This window comes from Aureobasidium namibiae, assembly GCF_000721765.1.
Source record: "Aureobasidium namibiae CBS 147.97 unplaced genomic scaffold scaffold_19, whole genome shotgun sequence".
Lineage (NCBI taxonomy): Eukaryota > Fungi > Ascomycota > Dothideomycetes > Dothideales > Saccotheciaceae > Aureobasidium > Aureobasidium namibiae.
The window spans coordinates 460,366-475,640 of NW_013581190.1; the positions used below are offsets into that span (position 1 = coordinate 460,366).

General features: G+C 51.9%; 7 protein-coding genes across 7 annotated transcripts; 2 read left to right on the forward strand and 5 right to left on the reverse strand.

The window, feature by feature from the left end:
• Positions 1-119: 119 nt before the first annotated feature.
• Positions 120-1,289, reverse strand: M436DRAFT_55159 (uncharacterized protein; the record flags this gene model as incomplete). Its single annotated transcript, XM_013568378.1, has 3 exons — positions 120-399; positions 461-690; positions 747-1,289. 3 exons carry the CDS (start codon positions 1,287-1,289, stop codon positions 120-122), a joined length of 1,053 nt encoding a protein of 350 aa, XP_013423832.1.
• A 712-nt stretch (positions 1,290-2,001) lies between these two features.
• Positions 2,002-3,912, reverse strand: M436DRAFT_55362 (UDP-glucose pyrophosphorylase; the record flags this gene model as incomplete). The annotated part of the gene is made up of 3 exons (XM_013568430.1): positions 2,002-3,369; positions 3,428-3,523; positions 3,826-3,912. The coding sequence occupies 3 exons, from the start codon at positions 3,910-3,912 to the stop codon at positions 2,002-2,004; spliced, it is 1,551 nt and encodes a 516-aa protein (XP_013423884.1).
• Positions 3,913-5,380: 1,468 nt separating this feature from the next.
• M436DRAFT_55530 (exocyst complex component Sec6) lies at positions 5,381-7,678 on the reverse strand (the record flags this gene model as incomplete). Its single annotated transcript, XM_013568464.1, has 1 exon — positions 5,381-7,678. The coding sequence occupies one exon, from the start codon at positions 7,676-7,678 to the stop codon at positions 5,381-5,383; it is 2,298 nt and encodes a 765-aa protein (XP_013423918.1).
• A 274-nt stretch (positions 7,679-7,952) lies between these two features.
• Positions 7,953-8,225, forward strand: M436DRAFT_55526 (mitochondrial 54S ribosomal protein YmL33; the record flags this gene model as incomplete). The annotated part of the gene is made up of 1 exon (XM_013568463.1): positions 7,953-8,225. The coding sequence occupies one exon, from the start codon at positions 7,953-7,955 to the stop codon at positions 8,223-8,225; it is 273 nt and encodes a 90-aa protein (XP_013423917.1).
• A 349-nt stretch (positions 8,226-8,574) lies between these two features.
• Positions 8,575-9,660, reverse strand: M436DRAFT_67050 (DUF1751-domain-containing protein; the record flags this gene model as incomplete). The annotated part of the gene is made up of 2 exons (XM_013568499.1): positions 8,575-9,238; positions 9,290-9,660. 2 exons carry the CDS (start codon positions 9,658-9,660, stop codon positions 8,575-8,577), a joined length of 1,035 nt encoding a protein of 344 aa, XP_013423953.1.
• A 493-nt stretch (positions 9,661-10,153) lies between these two features.
• On the forward strand, positions 10,154-12,013 carry M436DRAFT_55545 (uncharacterized protein; the record flags this gene model as incomplete). Its single annotated transcript, XM_013568468.1, has 1 exon — positions 10,154-12,013. One exon carries the CDS (start codon positions 10,154-10,156, stop codon positions 12,011-12,013), a length of 1,860 nt encoding a protein of 619 aa, XP_013423922.1.
• A 330-nt stretch (positions 12,014-12,343) lies between these two features.
• On the reverse strand, positions 12,344-14,893 carry M436DRAFT_55076 (SWI/SNF chromatin remodeling complex component; the record flags this gene model as incomplete). The annotated part of the gene is made up of 1 exon (XM_013568367.1): positions 12,344-14,893. The coding sequence occupies one exon, from the start codon at positions 14,891-14,893 to the stop codon at positions 12,344-12,346; it is 2,550 nt and encodes an 849-aa protein (XP_013423821.1).
• Between the last annotated feature and the right edge of the window lie 382 nt (positions 14,894-15,275).

A 15,275-nucleotide genomic window follows, 5' to 3' on the forward strand; every position in this document is an offset into this window, starting at 1 on the left:
CTTGTGGAGAAGGGCTGTAACAAAGAGCCGTCTGGGCCTAGATGTGTATGAATAGATACACAAACACTGAAACAACATGATTGTGATTACAAAGGAACATGATGCTGCGACTCCCTCAGCTAACGAAGACGCTCGACCACTCTTAGTACACTAATGACAAAAGTGAAGAGCCACGCCATCAAAGCAACAACCAAAACGCCAGATAGTCCCTGCTGTGACCGACAAATACGAGGAGAAGCGGGGCAGTTTGATAGCAAAGATTCGTTGTGATCAAAGCAAGCCCAGCGAGGGTCGTCCAATGCATCCAGAGCAAGCGATAGATTTGACGAATAGAAAACGATAAAAAAGAGATCGACCAGAAGGAGCGAGACTTTGGCCGTAGCACTTCGAAGTCCGAGACTGTTGCGAGATGGGTCAGCACTCATCCTATGCAATGTTGGCGTCCAAGATCGTCACTTACGGTTTGCTCAGGTATTCATCCCATGTAATGTAGCCAATATAAGGCACGGCAGCGCTGTCCAAGACGATGGCCATATACGTCGAGGCACGCTTGCTACAGGGACCTTCGCCCCGGCTGACTGCATTGGCTTCGTGAAACACTCTGGCCCCTAATCCAAGAGCAGCCACGGTAAAGGTAAGAACAATAAGACGGAAAACGAGGGGAACGAAAGGGTTTTTAAGGATGATGCGCTGCAACAAAGTCAGTAAACAACAGAGACACGGGGTGAGGTGACATTTGTAGATACCGTGATATGCGCAAAAGTTTTCGACCGTCTCTCCGGGGTGAAGAGCCAGAGGCCCTTGGGTTTGTCCTCGGGCTTCTCGGGTTCGGCAGCAGTCCAAGTGGTGGTGAGATGGGGCATGTTTTCGTCCATCCAGGCGTCAGAGACAAATCTGGCTCCAGGTACACCTCTTGGCTGAGGACCTGACAACATGTAGGGGAGCCATCGTTGCTGGTTGGTGTCGATGGGTTGGTCCAATAGGGGAGGTTCGGCAGAACGTATATGATCCCACTTGCGGCCAGGGGCTTTGTGCTGAGTGGGCGGAGCAGGAAGATAGTGATGTGAAGCGGGAACAGCATTGGCGAGGGGGAGGAGGCGCTGGTTCTGGTCTAGCGACTCATCGTCGCTGTCGTCTTCGGTATGGACCCATGGCGGGATGGAGCGGACAACGCGGTTGTCGGCGGATGACGAGTCGCGGTAGACGTGGTTGGAGGCGTTGAAAGTCGAGGATTGCGAGTCGGGTGCTTGATTTGATGCGGAAGCAGGAAAGCCCTGGAATGGCTGCATCGCCGCGCTATGGCGACGACGATTATGGGCAGATATTGGACGGCGCTCGTGAAGGCTGTGGCTGCTGGTGGGCGGATACGGCGGCTTGGATTTGTTTGACACGACGCGACATGGCCGCACTTCAGGTACACTCAGACATCGACCGGTCTCGAGAGTGCCAAAGACTTGCTAAAAGATTATGTAGCAGAGTTATAGAGATCATCCTTTTGTTACCCGCCATCAAACTCCAAAACACTCATCATCGACCAGCCTTCGGAAAGGTAAAACGTGCCGTCTGCCAAGCTGAACGTACCAACTTTCAAAGTCCTATGTCATGGTTCCCCTGCAGCAGTTAAGGTAAGTGTCACGCAAGCAACAAGAACAACACATGACTGTTATTCCTAGTCGCGTCACTCACAGCTTTGTTCATCATCGAGTGCAAGATACCAGTCTCGCCTTGGAGCGCGTCCACGAGCAATTCGTTGATCGCTTTGAACGCTCTCGGGTTCGCCATTTCTTCGCGTAATTTCCGATATCATCTTGCCAAAACCTTATAGCATCACGCATTGGCAACAGTACGAGTAGAGCACAACAGGCTTTGGCAGGCTTTGTAGAAGAATGCATGAATTTGCCATGACTTTAAAATGAAATAATTACTGAATGTTCCGTGGTATCTACTGCGTCTCTTGTTCCTTTTCCATAATGACACGCGACTTGTTGTGAAATGATTGTTCTAGTGCTCGAGAAGTCTCAAGCTACCCTGGACGACAACGTTCTCGAGGATGGAACCCGGGGGAATGTCGATGGTCTGACCCTCGCTGGCAACGATGATGACGGTACCCTTGCAGGTGACGCCACGGCCGAGGTTGACGGGACCGGTGATGGTCAAGTGGTCGAGCTCGAGAATCTTGGGGATGCTGGGAATGCGGCTCTGGAAGCTCGAGACCTTCTTGAAGTCACCACCGAGCTTGATGAGGGGAGCGGGACCGAAGCGGTTGGGGTCCATGATGAGCTGACCGTGCTTGAGGGTGTAGAGGTCAGACTTGACCAGCATCAAGTCGGAGCAGGTCTTGACGGGGAGGAAACGACGGCGGGGGACGTTGACACCGTGTGCGTTGTGGAAGTGACGGATGGCGGCACCGACGGCGGTCTCGAGCTGGACGATGCTGACATCGGCCTCGCCCTTCTTGTCGGCGGGGATCGACTTGCCGTTGGGGATGATCTCCATGGCGAGCTCGTTGTTCTCGACAATGCGCTTGACGGCGCGGAGGTTCATCCAGATGTTGTTGGTGTTGAAGTACTTGAACTTCTTGATCGACTTGAATTCGTTGACGTGCTCCTTGGGAACCTGTGCGATTTCGAGAAGACGGGCCTGGCCCTCGTAGTCAATGATGGTACCACCCTTGACATCGGCCTTGGTCTTGTCGGTCAACTCCATGATGTACTCAGCCTTGGTGTCAACCATGTGCTGGAGGATCTTGAGGTCGACGACAGCGCCGAGGTTGTCAGCGTTGGAAAGGAAGACAATCTCAACACCACGCTCGATGAGCTTGTCGAGGATACCCGAGTTGTAGAGCGACTCGAAAACATCACCGTGACCGGGAGGGTACCAGTCAGAGATCTGAGAGTTGGCCGACTTGGGGGCGGGGAGGAGCGAGTCCTTGAGGACACGGGGGTATCTGGACTGGTTGAAGGTCATGATATCGATGTTGTGACCCTCGTACTTCTTGATGATGTTGGCGGTGTCGGCGTCGGTGTTGAACGAGTTCATCAGGACGAAAGGAACGTTGACGCCGTAGGTGCGGTTGAGGTACTCAATCTGTCTGACCGAAAGGTCGAGGAAAGACATACCGTCACGGACCTCAATGACCGACTTGGGGCCGACACAGCCCATGGAGGTACCGAGACCACCGTTGAGCTTGAGGACAGCGAGCTTGTTCAGGAAGTCGACAGACTCCTGCTGGGGCAGGTCCTCGTAGGCAACGACCTGCTCGGGCTTGGGGGGAGCAATGCGGGACCACTCGATCTCGTTGCCCTTGGCCTTGTCGTTGAGGTATCTGCGGAAGAGAGCAAAGAAGTTGTCCATCTCAGTCTCGAAGCGCTGTTTCTCTGCGTTAGATGCTGGAGACCCGCCATGTTTTGAAGCTCAGCAAGCTCACCTGCTTCTCAGCGGGGTCGGTGACCGAGTCACAGAGGTTGTTCAATGCATTGCGCATCTGCGAGGCAGCGACCGAGGTCGAGGTGTTCTCGAAGGCCTAGTCGGAAACGGTCAGCAAAATTGCAAAAATCGAAAAGCGGAGCTGCTGGACGCGTATCGCTTCAGGTACACCACAGTACATGGATGCAGCTGAGGGTACAAGGGACATTTGTGTGTGAGATCAAAAATGCCTGCAGCAAAGGTGGGGGTTGGATGCTCGTGTCAGCTCAGCAAAAGCTGAGAAGAGCATGAACAAGCTCCCACACTCAATGGCAGCCATCTCCAGCCTGACAACACCGTGTCCAAAAACGCGAGGAGAAAAACACTCGCTGCCAGCTCGTGGAGGGGTGGGTAACGTACAACGTGGGACTGGGTCTTGCCGTGGTGTCTCTTCTCGAACTCAGCACCGCCATTGGGCTTCAAGTGGGTTGCCATCTCGGAGGACATGTGGGTTATGTGTAGACTGAATTGGACTTCAAGGTCGAAGGTTAGGAGCTGTTTGCGGAGGACACGAAGGTGGATGATTGACGAAACTCACGAGAAGAAGGTCAATCCAGAAAGAGGGGGATGGGAGAAAGGAAGAGAGAGAAGAAGGACGGCTGAAACGAGTGCGCCAGGATCGTCGACTTTATAACCTGCCAGCTCCGCCTTTGGTTCGGGGCAACGACACAACAATAAATCATTAGCGGAATCAATCACCAGCCTTGTCAGAATCGGGTTACAGAGCTACACTAACGCCAAGTCTACTTTTTCCCGCCGCAGCACGTTGAGAGTCGAGCTTCAACAACTTGAGCTCCGACAAGGGGTTGGGCAACTCACTATTGGACGACGAAAAAGCACTTTGGCAGTCATCTGTTCGAGACACTGTCCCTTGACGTAGCATTGCGTCGATAGAATTGCAACGGCTCTATGTATTGCTCAGGCCAATTCCTTCCAGACGCAATGCCCGTTGGATAAACCGTTCTACACGCCGAACGCGAATACAGCATCCAGCTGCACCACCGCAAATAAACACTGCTGCCGTCTTAAGTAGGCAGAGCTCCACCTTGGTAGCCTCAGGAAGTTCACGAACTGATCCGACCGAGATTAATGTGGAACATGGGGATGTCCAAGCTCTGCCATTGAGGACAGATTCCTTGCCGGCTTCTGGAAGCGCTGAACTGTAACCCAGCAGCCACTCGACTGAAGCGAGACCGACAGCCACTCTGCGAAAAGAGCCGAGTGTAAACCAATGTAAAAGGCACAGCTCTTCCCAACGACAGAAACCTTCTCGAGAAATACTTTGGAAGCTTCTCTACAAGACGCAAGCCGTAAACTTGAAACTCGGGGGCCCAGGGCGATCGACAGGACCGGGCGTATGTGCGCGGGGCCTGCCCGCCACGGACCGTTGCTATTCTTGTGACAGTGAGCTTCAGCCCGAGCTGCGTGTGGCGGACGTCAACGAGTGGCGCGTCTTCTGGATCAGTGAGCTGGCAGACAACTCAGCTGCAAGCCTCTCACCGAAGATGCAGACGGTTGAACGCGGTAGAAGACAAAGTTGCGGCAGGCACTCGGAGCCCGTAAGGTGGCGGCTTGTCCGACGCTTGCAGCTCTGCTTCTATCGCATGAATGACTCTCGGAAAGTCAAAAGGGGCACAGAATGTGATTGCACCTGAGCGTGATTAATGTGTTGTGCCAGGGTTGAAGACGAAAATCAATGTCCGACAACATCATAGTACATTTCTTTTGCTATTTCAAAAATCTCTAATCAAACGGGGTATCCTTTTCTAGACCTCACCTGTATGAACGCCTCGCTACCATCAATACAGAATGTGCAGCAACCCATGCAGGAACCAAAACCTAAAGCAAGCCTTCCACGCCGAACGCAAGTCCACGTTCATCGCCAATGCAGAATAACCAAGCAACCTTATCGTTATCATCTCACTTTGCTCATGACAGTCTCCATACCTCTTTCGACTTCCACCTCGGCAGCCCGGGCCTTGACAAGTCCAATCAAGGACCTGTCACAATCGTCGCGGGTTCTCAGCACAGCCTCGACCCAGCCAATCTGCAGGTCCCAATTCTCTCGCTTGAATTGTTCATACGCATCCGCGACCGCAGGTCCTTTCTCGGCGTTAAGAAGCTCGACGAAGGCGTTCACGGCTCTCCATTTGTCTTTGATGGCAGGGAACGAAGCTTCTTGAGTTGAGAAGAAGTTGAAAACAGTCAAAACATCGTCCTTGATCTTCTCATTGAAAGGATCACCACGTCTAAACTTGACGCCGCGATTGCGAATGGCCGATAGATATCGGACCAGCAGTTCATCAGAAAGCTCCTCGACGAGAACGTCTCTTAATGAAGGGTGCAATACATCAGAGTAATCGGCCAAGTAGTCTTCAAAGGTAGAGATGATCTGGGCCATTGCTTTCTTGTTGTACCATGCAGGTGTAAAGAACTCGGCAAGAATAGTGCGGAAGTCGACCGAGAAGATGAGAGATGTAAAGAGAGATATGCAATGCGTACCAAGGTCGACGTAGCCGTCCCGCAGAGTATCGAGCTCGGTGTTCGATGAGATCGCATATGCCGGTGTGACCATCGTCTCGTATTCACGTCTAAAGGTAGTGAGGTATGATATTTGCCCTTGGTCTTCCTGATCATCGATGCATGCAATTTGGTCGTTGGCAATAGCGACGAGCCAGTCCTGCAGCGGCTGCAGGCCTTCCTGTTCAACTTGTGGCATGGCAGGCGAAGTATACTTTTGAGCTTCAGAGTCGATGAGCCGCTGCCACATGGCCTGTCTTGATTGTAGAGCGCGCATCATGGACTCAACGACGCCTTCGACGACATCGGGCCTGTCAGAGGATGCCGCAACGGTGAGTTGTTCGCGTAGCATGCGCCACAAGTCGCCCAGGGTTTTGGTCCGAAGATGGCCTTCGGCGTCTGTGTCGAGTGTGTTTTCTTTGCGTTCCAAGAAAGTCTGGCGATCAGTCGCCGACATGCGATCCATCCATTGCTCCACAGCATTGGTGATGAGGGTCCTGTATTCACGGATGATGTCTGCTTCTCGGTCGTCGATGACGTGAGGATGGAGTTGATCAGCCGAAACCCCAAGCTTGTCCATCTTAGCGTAGTATTTGGTGACCCAATGGACGATCGCCAGCATGTGCGGCGGGTTCAGCTGGTCGTCTTGGACTTTGGAAACGAGAAAGTCGTGCATGAGTTTGTGATATATGGCGACATAAGTCTTGAAGATGCGCCACTTTCTAGGCATGAGGCTTTGCATGCCCAGTTTGACGGTATTGAGATCATTGAAGTACCAGCGCACACTCTTCTCAAGCTTGTCCGGATCCTCGAAGAAAGATTCTCCGGCTTGGTCGAATTGGGCCCGACAGTTGTATTCGATGGCTTTGAGAAACTTGTCTTTGTAGCCGCGTAGTTCTTTTTGGCCGGCATTCATGGACTTGAAGCGGGAAGCCAGGTCTTTGAACTCTCGATGAGCATGTTGAAGAGCCTCGACCTGACGGTCTTTCTCTTCTTCTTTTTCGACAATCAAGGCCAATCTCACGATGATACCATTGTTGCCTGACTGCACAAGCGGGATGAGGTTCAAGCATGCGGTACCTACGTGCTCGTCGAACCAGTCGATCACATCATCTAGCCTGGTGAAGTGGTCTTGCAAAGTGGCACCTGTTTCACCAAGCTGGAGGTTGTTGATGAGCTCGGTACCTGCATCTTCGGTGGATGACTTGATCGAGTCCAAAGCAATGTCTCGGATGTCGCGCAGTTTGGTGAGGCCGAAATGTATGGCAAGAAGATTGTCCTGGTTCTCGGGGTTCTCGTCGTCTTCACGGAGCAAGTTTTCGAGATGATCCAGGTTGCGACCGAAAGACTCGATTTGTGCCTTCATATCTTCGACCTGGGCAAAGTTGCGATGTGTCTGGGCGACTTTATCGACGAAAGGGAAATCTTGGATCATGTTCTGGGCCTCGACGCAGAGGCGGTCGATCTTGATCATCTCGTCTTTGATCAGATTGACAGTATGTTGACCGTCATTGATGCTGGACATTCCCTGCTGGGTGATCTCTAGCTGCTCTTTGAGACCTATACGCAGCTGGCCATCGACGGCGGCTTTTTTGCGTGTGAATTCATTTTTCAACGACGAGATCTTTTCCAAGTCATCAGGATGCCGCAGCAGCTCGGCAAGCCTGTTGGCGACATCATCCGTGTCATTCATGGCGAGCTCATATACGTGCGCTCCTGGCTGTAGACGAGACAAGACGGAGGTCTCTTGACGCGTTCAATGAATGGTCAAGGAGGAAATTGCGGGGTCCGGAAGAGCCAAGAACAAGACAGAACAGACGGACGGGCCGGCGTGCAATAAGCAATCTCAAGCGACTCGCCGCAGTCACCTTTTCTAATTCACGACCCTTCATTGCGCGACCTCTCTGGTGGGTAGCGACTGAGAGCCTCTCGCTGTTGACCAAGCTGCTAATGCCCGACAGACAGCCATGCCCTACTTCCGCATCACACTACTTCGCTCGTCGATCGGTCTGCCCAAGCAGGCCTCGGGCGTCCTCAAGGCCCTAGGTCTGCGCAAGCGCATGAAGACCGTCTACCATCCCGTCTCGCAGCAAGTCGCCGGTCAAATCTTCGCCGTCAAGGAACTCGTCGACGTCCAGGAGGTCGACCAAAGATTCTCGCCTGAAGAACTCAAGGAACTCAGACGACCCGATTCTGGCTTCTACGTCGAGAGCCGCGTACAGGACCAGCGCATGGATTGATTCGTTCAATCGTGCAACCATTCAACCATCAACCAACATCGTCTGCATTGAGCGCTAGCACCAATTTGCAGACAAGCCGAGCAGCTGCTAGTCCGCGTCTACCCCCAGAGGTCAACATACGATATCCCATCTTGTTAAGGCGTATACGGAGAGAAGACATGAATTTTTTTTTGGGAGGGACTTGCTAGATATTTTTGGGAGCGGGAGTAACAACATCAATCGAGAACTGCCACGGCACTTTCACGCATCCATTACATGCTATCCGAGAGCACATTTTACAGTCTTGATGCTTAGTAAACTGGAACTGCTACCATAATTTCTGCACGAACGAGAGGAAACAACAACAAAATCAAGCGGTCAAAGGTTCCGTCGTACTTGTCTCAGCAGCAAGCGCTGGTGGTGCTTCAGTCGGAACACGAGCAGCTGCGGCTGCATTCAACCTCTGATCGAGCGCCTTCAAGGCCAGCGCTCTTCTCCGCTCTGCTTCCTCTCGTCTACCTCCACCACGACCTCCTCTTCCGTCTGTCATCAAGCTGGGTAGCCCACCTTCTGCTCGTGCTGAAGCCTGCTCGTTGCTTTGGTCGATAGCGTCTTCAGAAAAGGGTACGCATAGCTTAAAAGCTACCATGGTCTTGTAGATGGAATCGGCCAGAGGATCAAGAACGACCTGTATCGAATCGGGAAAGAAGTGGCTGAAAGCAAACGTGTCGCTAGCATCGCCTTTTATGACGGCCTCTTGGCCCGTAGCAGTCGTAGCTAGCAAAGGAGCGACTCTGTAGAAGCGCAGGTATATCCAAGCGGTCAAGAAGCCGAGCCACGACAGGAAGAAAGCGGTGTCAGTACCCAGCAGTGGGCCAGACAAACTGTTTAGCAAAACGAAGACGGCTGGAAAGTGTTTGACACGGATGCGAATCGAAGCACGGAAGAGAGAGACGGTGTGCTCAGGGACGAGCTGCTTGAAAGCGACGAGGAAAGCGGCTTCGAGGGCAACGTTGCCATTGATGATGGTGTTTCTGGCTCATGTCAGTAAGGAAAGGGTGCAGTGTGGGTGGGGGCGAACTCACGCTCGGATCTGACTGCCTGTCACAGTGTACCACAAACAGTAGACGGCAAATGTCAACAAATTCGGAATCATGGTCACAAACAGGACGAACTTGGCGAACTCTTGACTGGTCCAGGCGCGTTCTAGGTATCGGCCTCCATAGAAGAGGGTGATGGCAGATATGGCGAAACTAACGAGGTTTGTTTCAAGCAGGGCAGCGGTGAGGATGGTCCATGGGTATTTCAGCGAGCGGGCAGGGATGATTGCCAGTGCTGGAACAGCCTGGACGCGGATGAGACTGCGCACACTGAACGAGGCATTAAGCAAAGATAGAAGCAGCAGAAGAAGTAGAAGGGCGCGGGTCAGCGGCGGTAGGTTGATGCGGAGTGGCATGGCGACGAGGAAGGAGAGATCGCTCTTGTCGAGCTTCGTCAATCAACAACTTAACGCAGGGTGCAGCTTCCTACTGTAGTCGCACGCACGTCAGGGACCCCGCTAGCTCCTTCCTCTCCATGCTAAATCTGTGACTTCGATTCGCGCCCCTCTCACGAATGTCTAAGACGATCCTTGGTATAATGTTTTCAAATTAGAAATGCATTCAACGAGAGCCCAGAGGGTCATGTCTCTCAATCAAAACTATCGTGCTTCCCAAGAGTATTGTGCATTCCAATAGCTATACAGAATATATGGTTTCGCAGGCTGCAGGCGGAGAGTTGGGAAGCTTGGCACGCCGATAGAACTGGCTGGCCCTTGCAGTCGAGGGTTGGTCGCATCGTATCGCATAACATCTTCCTTGGTGCACTTTCTCTGTCATTTGCACCAATTGCATCACTGTCCTTGTCGCCGGTGCTCGTATACATTCGACCGAGGCCTCTCTTCAGGCACCATGGGTGACGGAGCTCTGGGCTCGGACCACATCAATTACTTGATCCTCCGCTATCTGCAAGAAGCAGGCCACGAGAGCGCTGCCAAAGCATTGCACCAGGACTGGCACCGTCCGCAAGAATACCGCGATCCCGAGAAGCTGCCCTTTGCGCCTCTGGTCAAGCAACATGAGCTGGTCCACATTATCCAGGATGCCATCTTCCACGATCAGCTGCTCGCTCAGGTCACCAACCAGTCGCGCCGCTTCAACTTGACCACTCGACACTTTGCACACCGCGCCTCGACTGACACACGCCCGTCGACGACGACCCAACACGACTTTCCGCTTCCTCCTGCCAAACGTTCTCGGAAGAGCAACGATTCGCTGAACCTGGACGCCATGCACATCGATTCGCAACCACAAGACCCTCACCAAGAACCCCATCGTCATCCTACCCCAGACCTTCCTGAGCCAGGATACGTTCCCACAACGTCGTCTGCCACCCAGACAGACAAAAAGCTCAAGTCAAAGTCAGAAACCATGTACTGGGCTTTGGATCAACCCGACGCGAACATCATGCACGCTTTGTGGAATCCTCATCTCTCCCAATCCACTCGCTTGCTCACTGTAGGCGAATCTCTGTGCCGCTTCTACGATCTACCACATCAGACCAAGAACCCTCTCCAGCGTGCTCACCACACCGACGCCGAGACCATGACCAAAGGCTCCGTCATCACCGCTGCCTGTTGGCATCCCTCTGGCCGCTATGCTACCTGTGCTCTAGACTCCACACGTCGCTTACCAGGAGGCCGTCATGAATCCGTGAGATCAATGTTTGATGCCACTGTCCAAGGCACCAAAAGACTCTATGACCTCCAAGGCTACCTGCTTCAGCATTCTGCCATCGTTGTTGCTTTGCGATACAACAACTCTGGCACCCGCCTGTTGAGTGTTTCCACAAACATGAAACGCGGTCTGGTCGAAATATGGGATGCCAGTCAGCCCGCCGCTTCCCTAGATCCTGTAGCTGTAAAGCTCTTCAATCAGCCTGTCATTGATGCTGTCTGGGCTTCTGATGACTCAATCGTTGTGTGTGGTGAGAACCGTCTTGACTTCTATCAGATTCGCAATGCTTCGTTAACCAACGGTGCTGATGCCAACGGCGATTCGTTTGCTTCTACTGGCACAAAAAACTTTGCTTTACAGTACTCACATCCGACAGACAAGCAGTGGGACAAGGTGCGCTATGACTCTGTGAATGGCGTTGTTGCTGCGACTTCCTCCTCCGATGATTGCACCATACTGCTTGCCAAGACCACCCCTCGATGGGTCCCTCTGTCCGGTTTCCCTATCGAAGGCCCTGCCAGCAAACGTGCTACCGCCATGGCTTTCCAGCCACTTGATACTGCAAACAATACTGGCCCGAATGTGCCACGGCGCCTCGCCATAACTCACGATTCCGGGCGTGTAAGAGTTTACAGAGTCACTCCTAGCCTGTGTGAGACTCTGCACGAATTCACCATGGGTCCTCACGAAGCTGCCTTGGCTTTGTCATGGTCGCCCACAGGTTCTTGTCTTGCTGTGGCAAGCGAAGAGGCCGTGAAGATTTGGGACCTCAATTCTGGGTCTGTACCTCTCCTCACGTGGCGAGCCGCTGCAACACATTGGTACCAAGGCGACGAGAATAACTTGCCCAACGGTGATGAGACAGGCGACGAGCCGAGTCTAAACTGGGATGCTGAGGGCAAAAGACTGATATTCGCAGTGGGCCGTAAAGTGAGTACCTTTATATATCGTGTGTTGATACAACTTACTAACAGTTCTGTAGATGGCTGCTATACGCTTGTTAATGCCTTCCAAGACCGCTCAACCAAAAGATGAGTTCGGAGTTACAGACTGATGAGTCTTCGCTTACTGAAGCTTTGGAGAGAACTGGAAAAAGTACATGTTGTTCCTGCCAGATACCCACACGTTTGAACAGATGCTATTCTAGCTTTGAACCTTTACGATACACTACTCAAGATAGACCAGCTATCACTATGCCACATACTCAGCTTTGGAAAATTAACCAATACGCGTTTTGCAATCATGTCTCTAGTGGGAGTACATATGACCTTTTGGCGATTTACTATTCCTAATGCTTGCTCACAGAAGTCGTTGTATACTAGCCACAAGCATTTGTATCCTCTCTAGCCCGTCTTGTTTGGTCCCTCACTTGCTCATAGCCTCCAAGAAACCTTCACCTCCTGCCTTGGTCTCGACAGCCTTGAACTTGTCACCACCATCTAGACCCTTCTCTGCTCGCTCATAAGCTTCTTCACTTCTGTCCGTCAAAGTGTTCAGCTCCTCTTCCGACAACAAACCCTTGGTGCCCTCTTCCAGCTCGACTCTCTCGCCATCTTGCTGTTCCAGCAACTGCTGAAGCTCCGCAAACTCGGCACCTGACACCTCGCCCGCACGCATCGATCTGAATTTGCCCTTTTGAATGACCAGTTTTTCCAATCTTCGTTTCGACTCTGCTTTTTCCAATAGCAGTGTTTCCACCGTGCCTTTGGTTGCAAACCTATACACGATAACGGGTCTAGTTTGACCAATGCGATGAGCACGATCTTGTGCTTGCAAATCCTGCTGGGGATTCCAATCGCTGTCGAAGAGAAGTACTGTGTCTGCAGCTGTGAGGTTGATGCCTTGTCCACCTGCGCGAGTGCTCAGTAAGAAGATATTAGTCTCCGATTCTGGCGAGTTGAATTGAGAAATTTGCTCTTGTCGGTCTGGCTGTGAGACGCCACCGTCGATGCGGCTACATTTCCATCCGCGCAGGACCTCGCAGTAGGTTTCGATTAGATCGAGTTGTGTTTTGAACTGACTGAAGATGAGGACTTTGTGGCCACGTTCCAGCAAGGTTGGCATCAGAGAGTCTAGCAACAACATCTTGCCGCTTTCTGTCACCAAAGTCTCATCCACGTCACTGTTGTCTTCCTCCATGAAAGGATAGAAGAAGTTGTGGGGTGAGTTGCAGCAGAGACGCAACTGTAGCACAGGGTTCTGCAACTTCTTGGCTCCGATCAACTTCTTAGCCAGAGCCAGTGTTTGTGCTTGTTCTTGGGCTTCCTCCTCACTCGCGTTGAGCGACTGCTCTTCTTCTTCTGACTCTTCTTCTTGCACTTGCTTGAAGTAGGCAGTGTCAGACAGCTCCTCGTAATTCTGAGACTTCTTGGCTCTCCTGCTGCCACGAGCACTAGCTGTTGTTGCTGGTGTGGAGGCTCGGCTGAACTTGACGCTCTTGTTGGGTGTAGCGCTTCCATCCTCGAGTCTGCTCCGTTTCAAGCTAGCACCACGAGTGCTGCGGGGTGTGGTAGTACCGCTCAAGCTTTCGACAGCTTTATTCTCAAGATAGGCTCGACTGTTACCCTCAAGAATTTCTTTGTAAAGCTCGCGTTGCGTAGCTGTGAGTGGTGCATAGAGCACATATTCACGCTTCTTTGGAAGAGAGGTTTCGACGTCTGTCTTGATGCGGCGCAATAAAAATGGCTTTAAGATGGCGTGCAGCGATGTCACAAGATTGGTTTTACGCTCTTCGGACAGGATGTCTTCGTAGCCATTACGCTGGTTCAAAGCCGAGAAATCGAACCATGACTCGAAAGACTCAAGCTTGTCAAAGATAGTGGGCATGAGGAAATGTAGCAACGACCACAACTCAGTCAGATTGTTCTGTAGCGGTGTTCCAGTAATCAGCAGTCTGTTGGCTGACTGATAAGATTGCAGCTCCCTGATCAAGCGGCAGTTCAAGTTCTTGATGCGATGACCCTCATCGATGATGATAAACTTCCAGCCATAGTTGCCAAGGAACTTGCGGTCGTTCATGCAAATCTCGTAAGAAGTGCAAATGACAGGAAAATCCTTGCTGCCTGGATTCTTGAAATGTTTACGACGAATGTCTTCCCTCTCTTGCTTGGATCCATGATAGAGCACGACTGGGATATCGGGAGTCCATTTGTTGAACTCATTCACCCAATTGCTTGTGGTGCTCAGAGGCGATGCGATCAAGAATGGTCCGTATGTGCCCTTCTCACGCAAGAAGGCGAGGAACGAGATTGTTTGAATAGTCTTACCCAAGCCCATTTCATCAGCCAGGATTCCATTCAGTCCGTTCTCGTATAGTGATGTGAGCCACTCCAGACCTTCGAGTTGATACGAGCGCATCAAACCACCGCTCACGAGAGCCGGTTGCTTAGCAGACCTCAAGTTTTGAACTCCGATATTGCCAGACTGAACATCGGAGTCGGCTTCCTCAGCAAGTGCTTCTTTTATTGAGTTGGCTCCAGCCTTGGCTTTCAAGTCGTCTTTGCTCAAATAGTCGGAAATCTTGCCGTTGCCAGATTTTGCTTTGGTCGCATTTCCCCTGGCTGACTTCCTTCGGCCTCCAGCAGCTGGTTGCTCCGTCACTTCCTCGGCTGTTTCCTCTGTGGTGACTGCCGATCGAGTTGCTCGTTTCTGACTGACTTCGGCTGCTTTCTCCGCTGTCTCTTCGCGCTTCAGGGCTCGTTTCTTTCCTCTCTCGTCAGTGGCGTGTGCCTCCTCTTCCTGTCTTTGCATTTGAGAGAGCATGATGGTCGAGTATAGCTTGCTTTGATTCAACAAGTACTCAAGGGCCTTGAACTTTGTGTCGACAACTTTCTTGCCGCCTTTCAAGTCCTTCTGTCTCTCTGCTTCCAGCTCCTGATCGCGTTTCTCTTCTTTGGACCTTCGAGCTTCTGCCATCTTTGCTTCTTCTGCTTCCATGTTGGATGAGATTTCGCTCTTTTCTGTCTTTAACGAAGGGATTGTTGGCTTTGCCTCCTCGGCTTTGACAGATCCTCTTGAAAGGCGTGCCATGATGTTTGGAAAGCTGTTTTCAACAATTAGGATATTCAGCAGCTGTTCGCCTAAACCTGACGATGAATTGATGATGATGATGATGGAGACAAAAGAAGACTTCCACTCTTTGTCCACAAGTCCTCGAGTCTGAGTGGAACGTGTACCTGATGACGTCCACGCGTTGATCCGCGACGCGATCTGGTGTCGCGATCTTAAATTGCCGATCACAGATCTGAGATCGACCAATAGGATAGACTTCTATTTTCCGACACCTGGGCAACCCTGA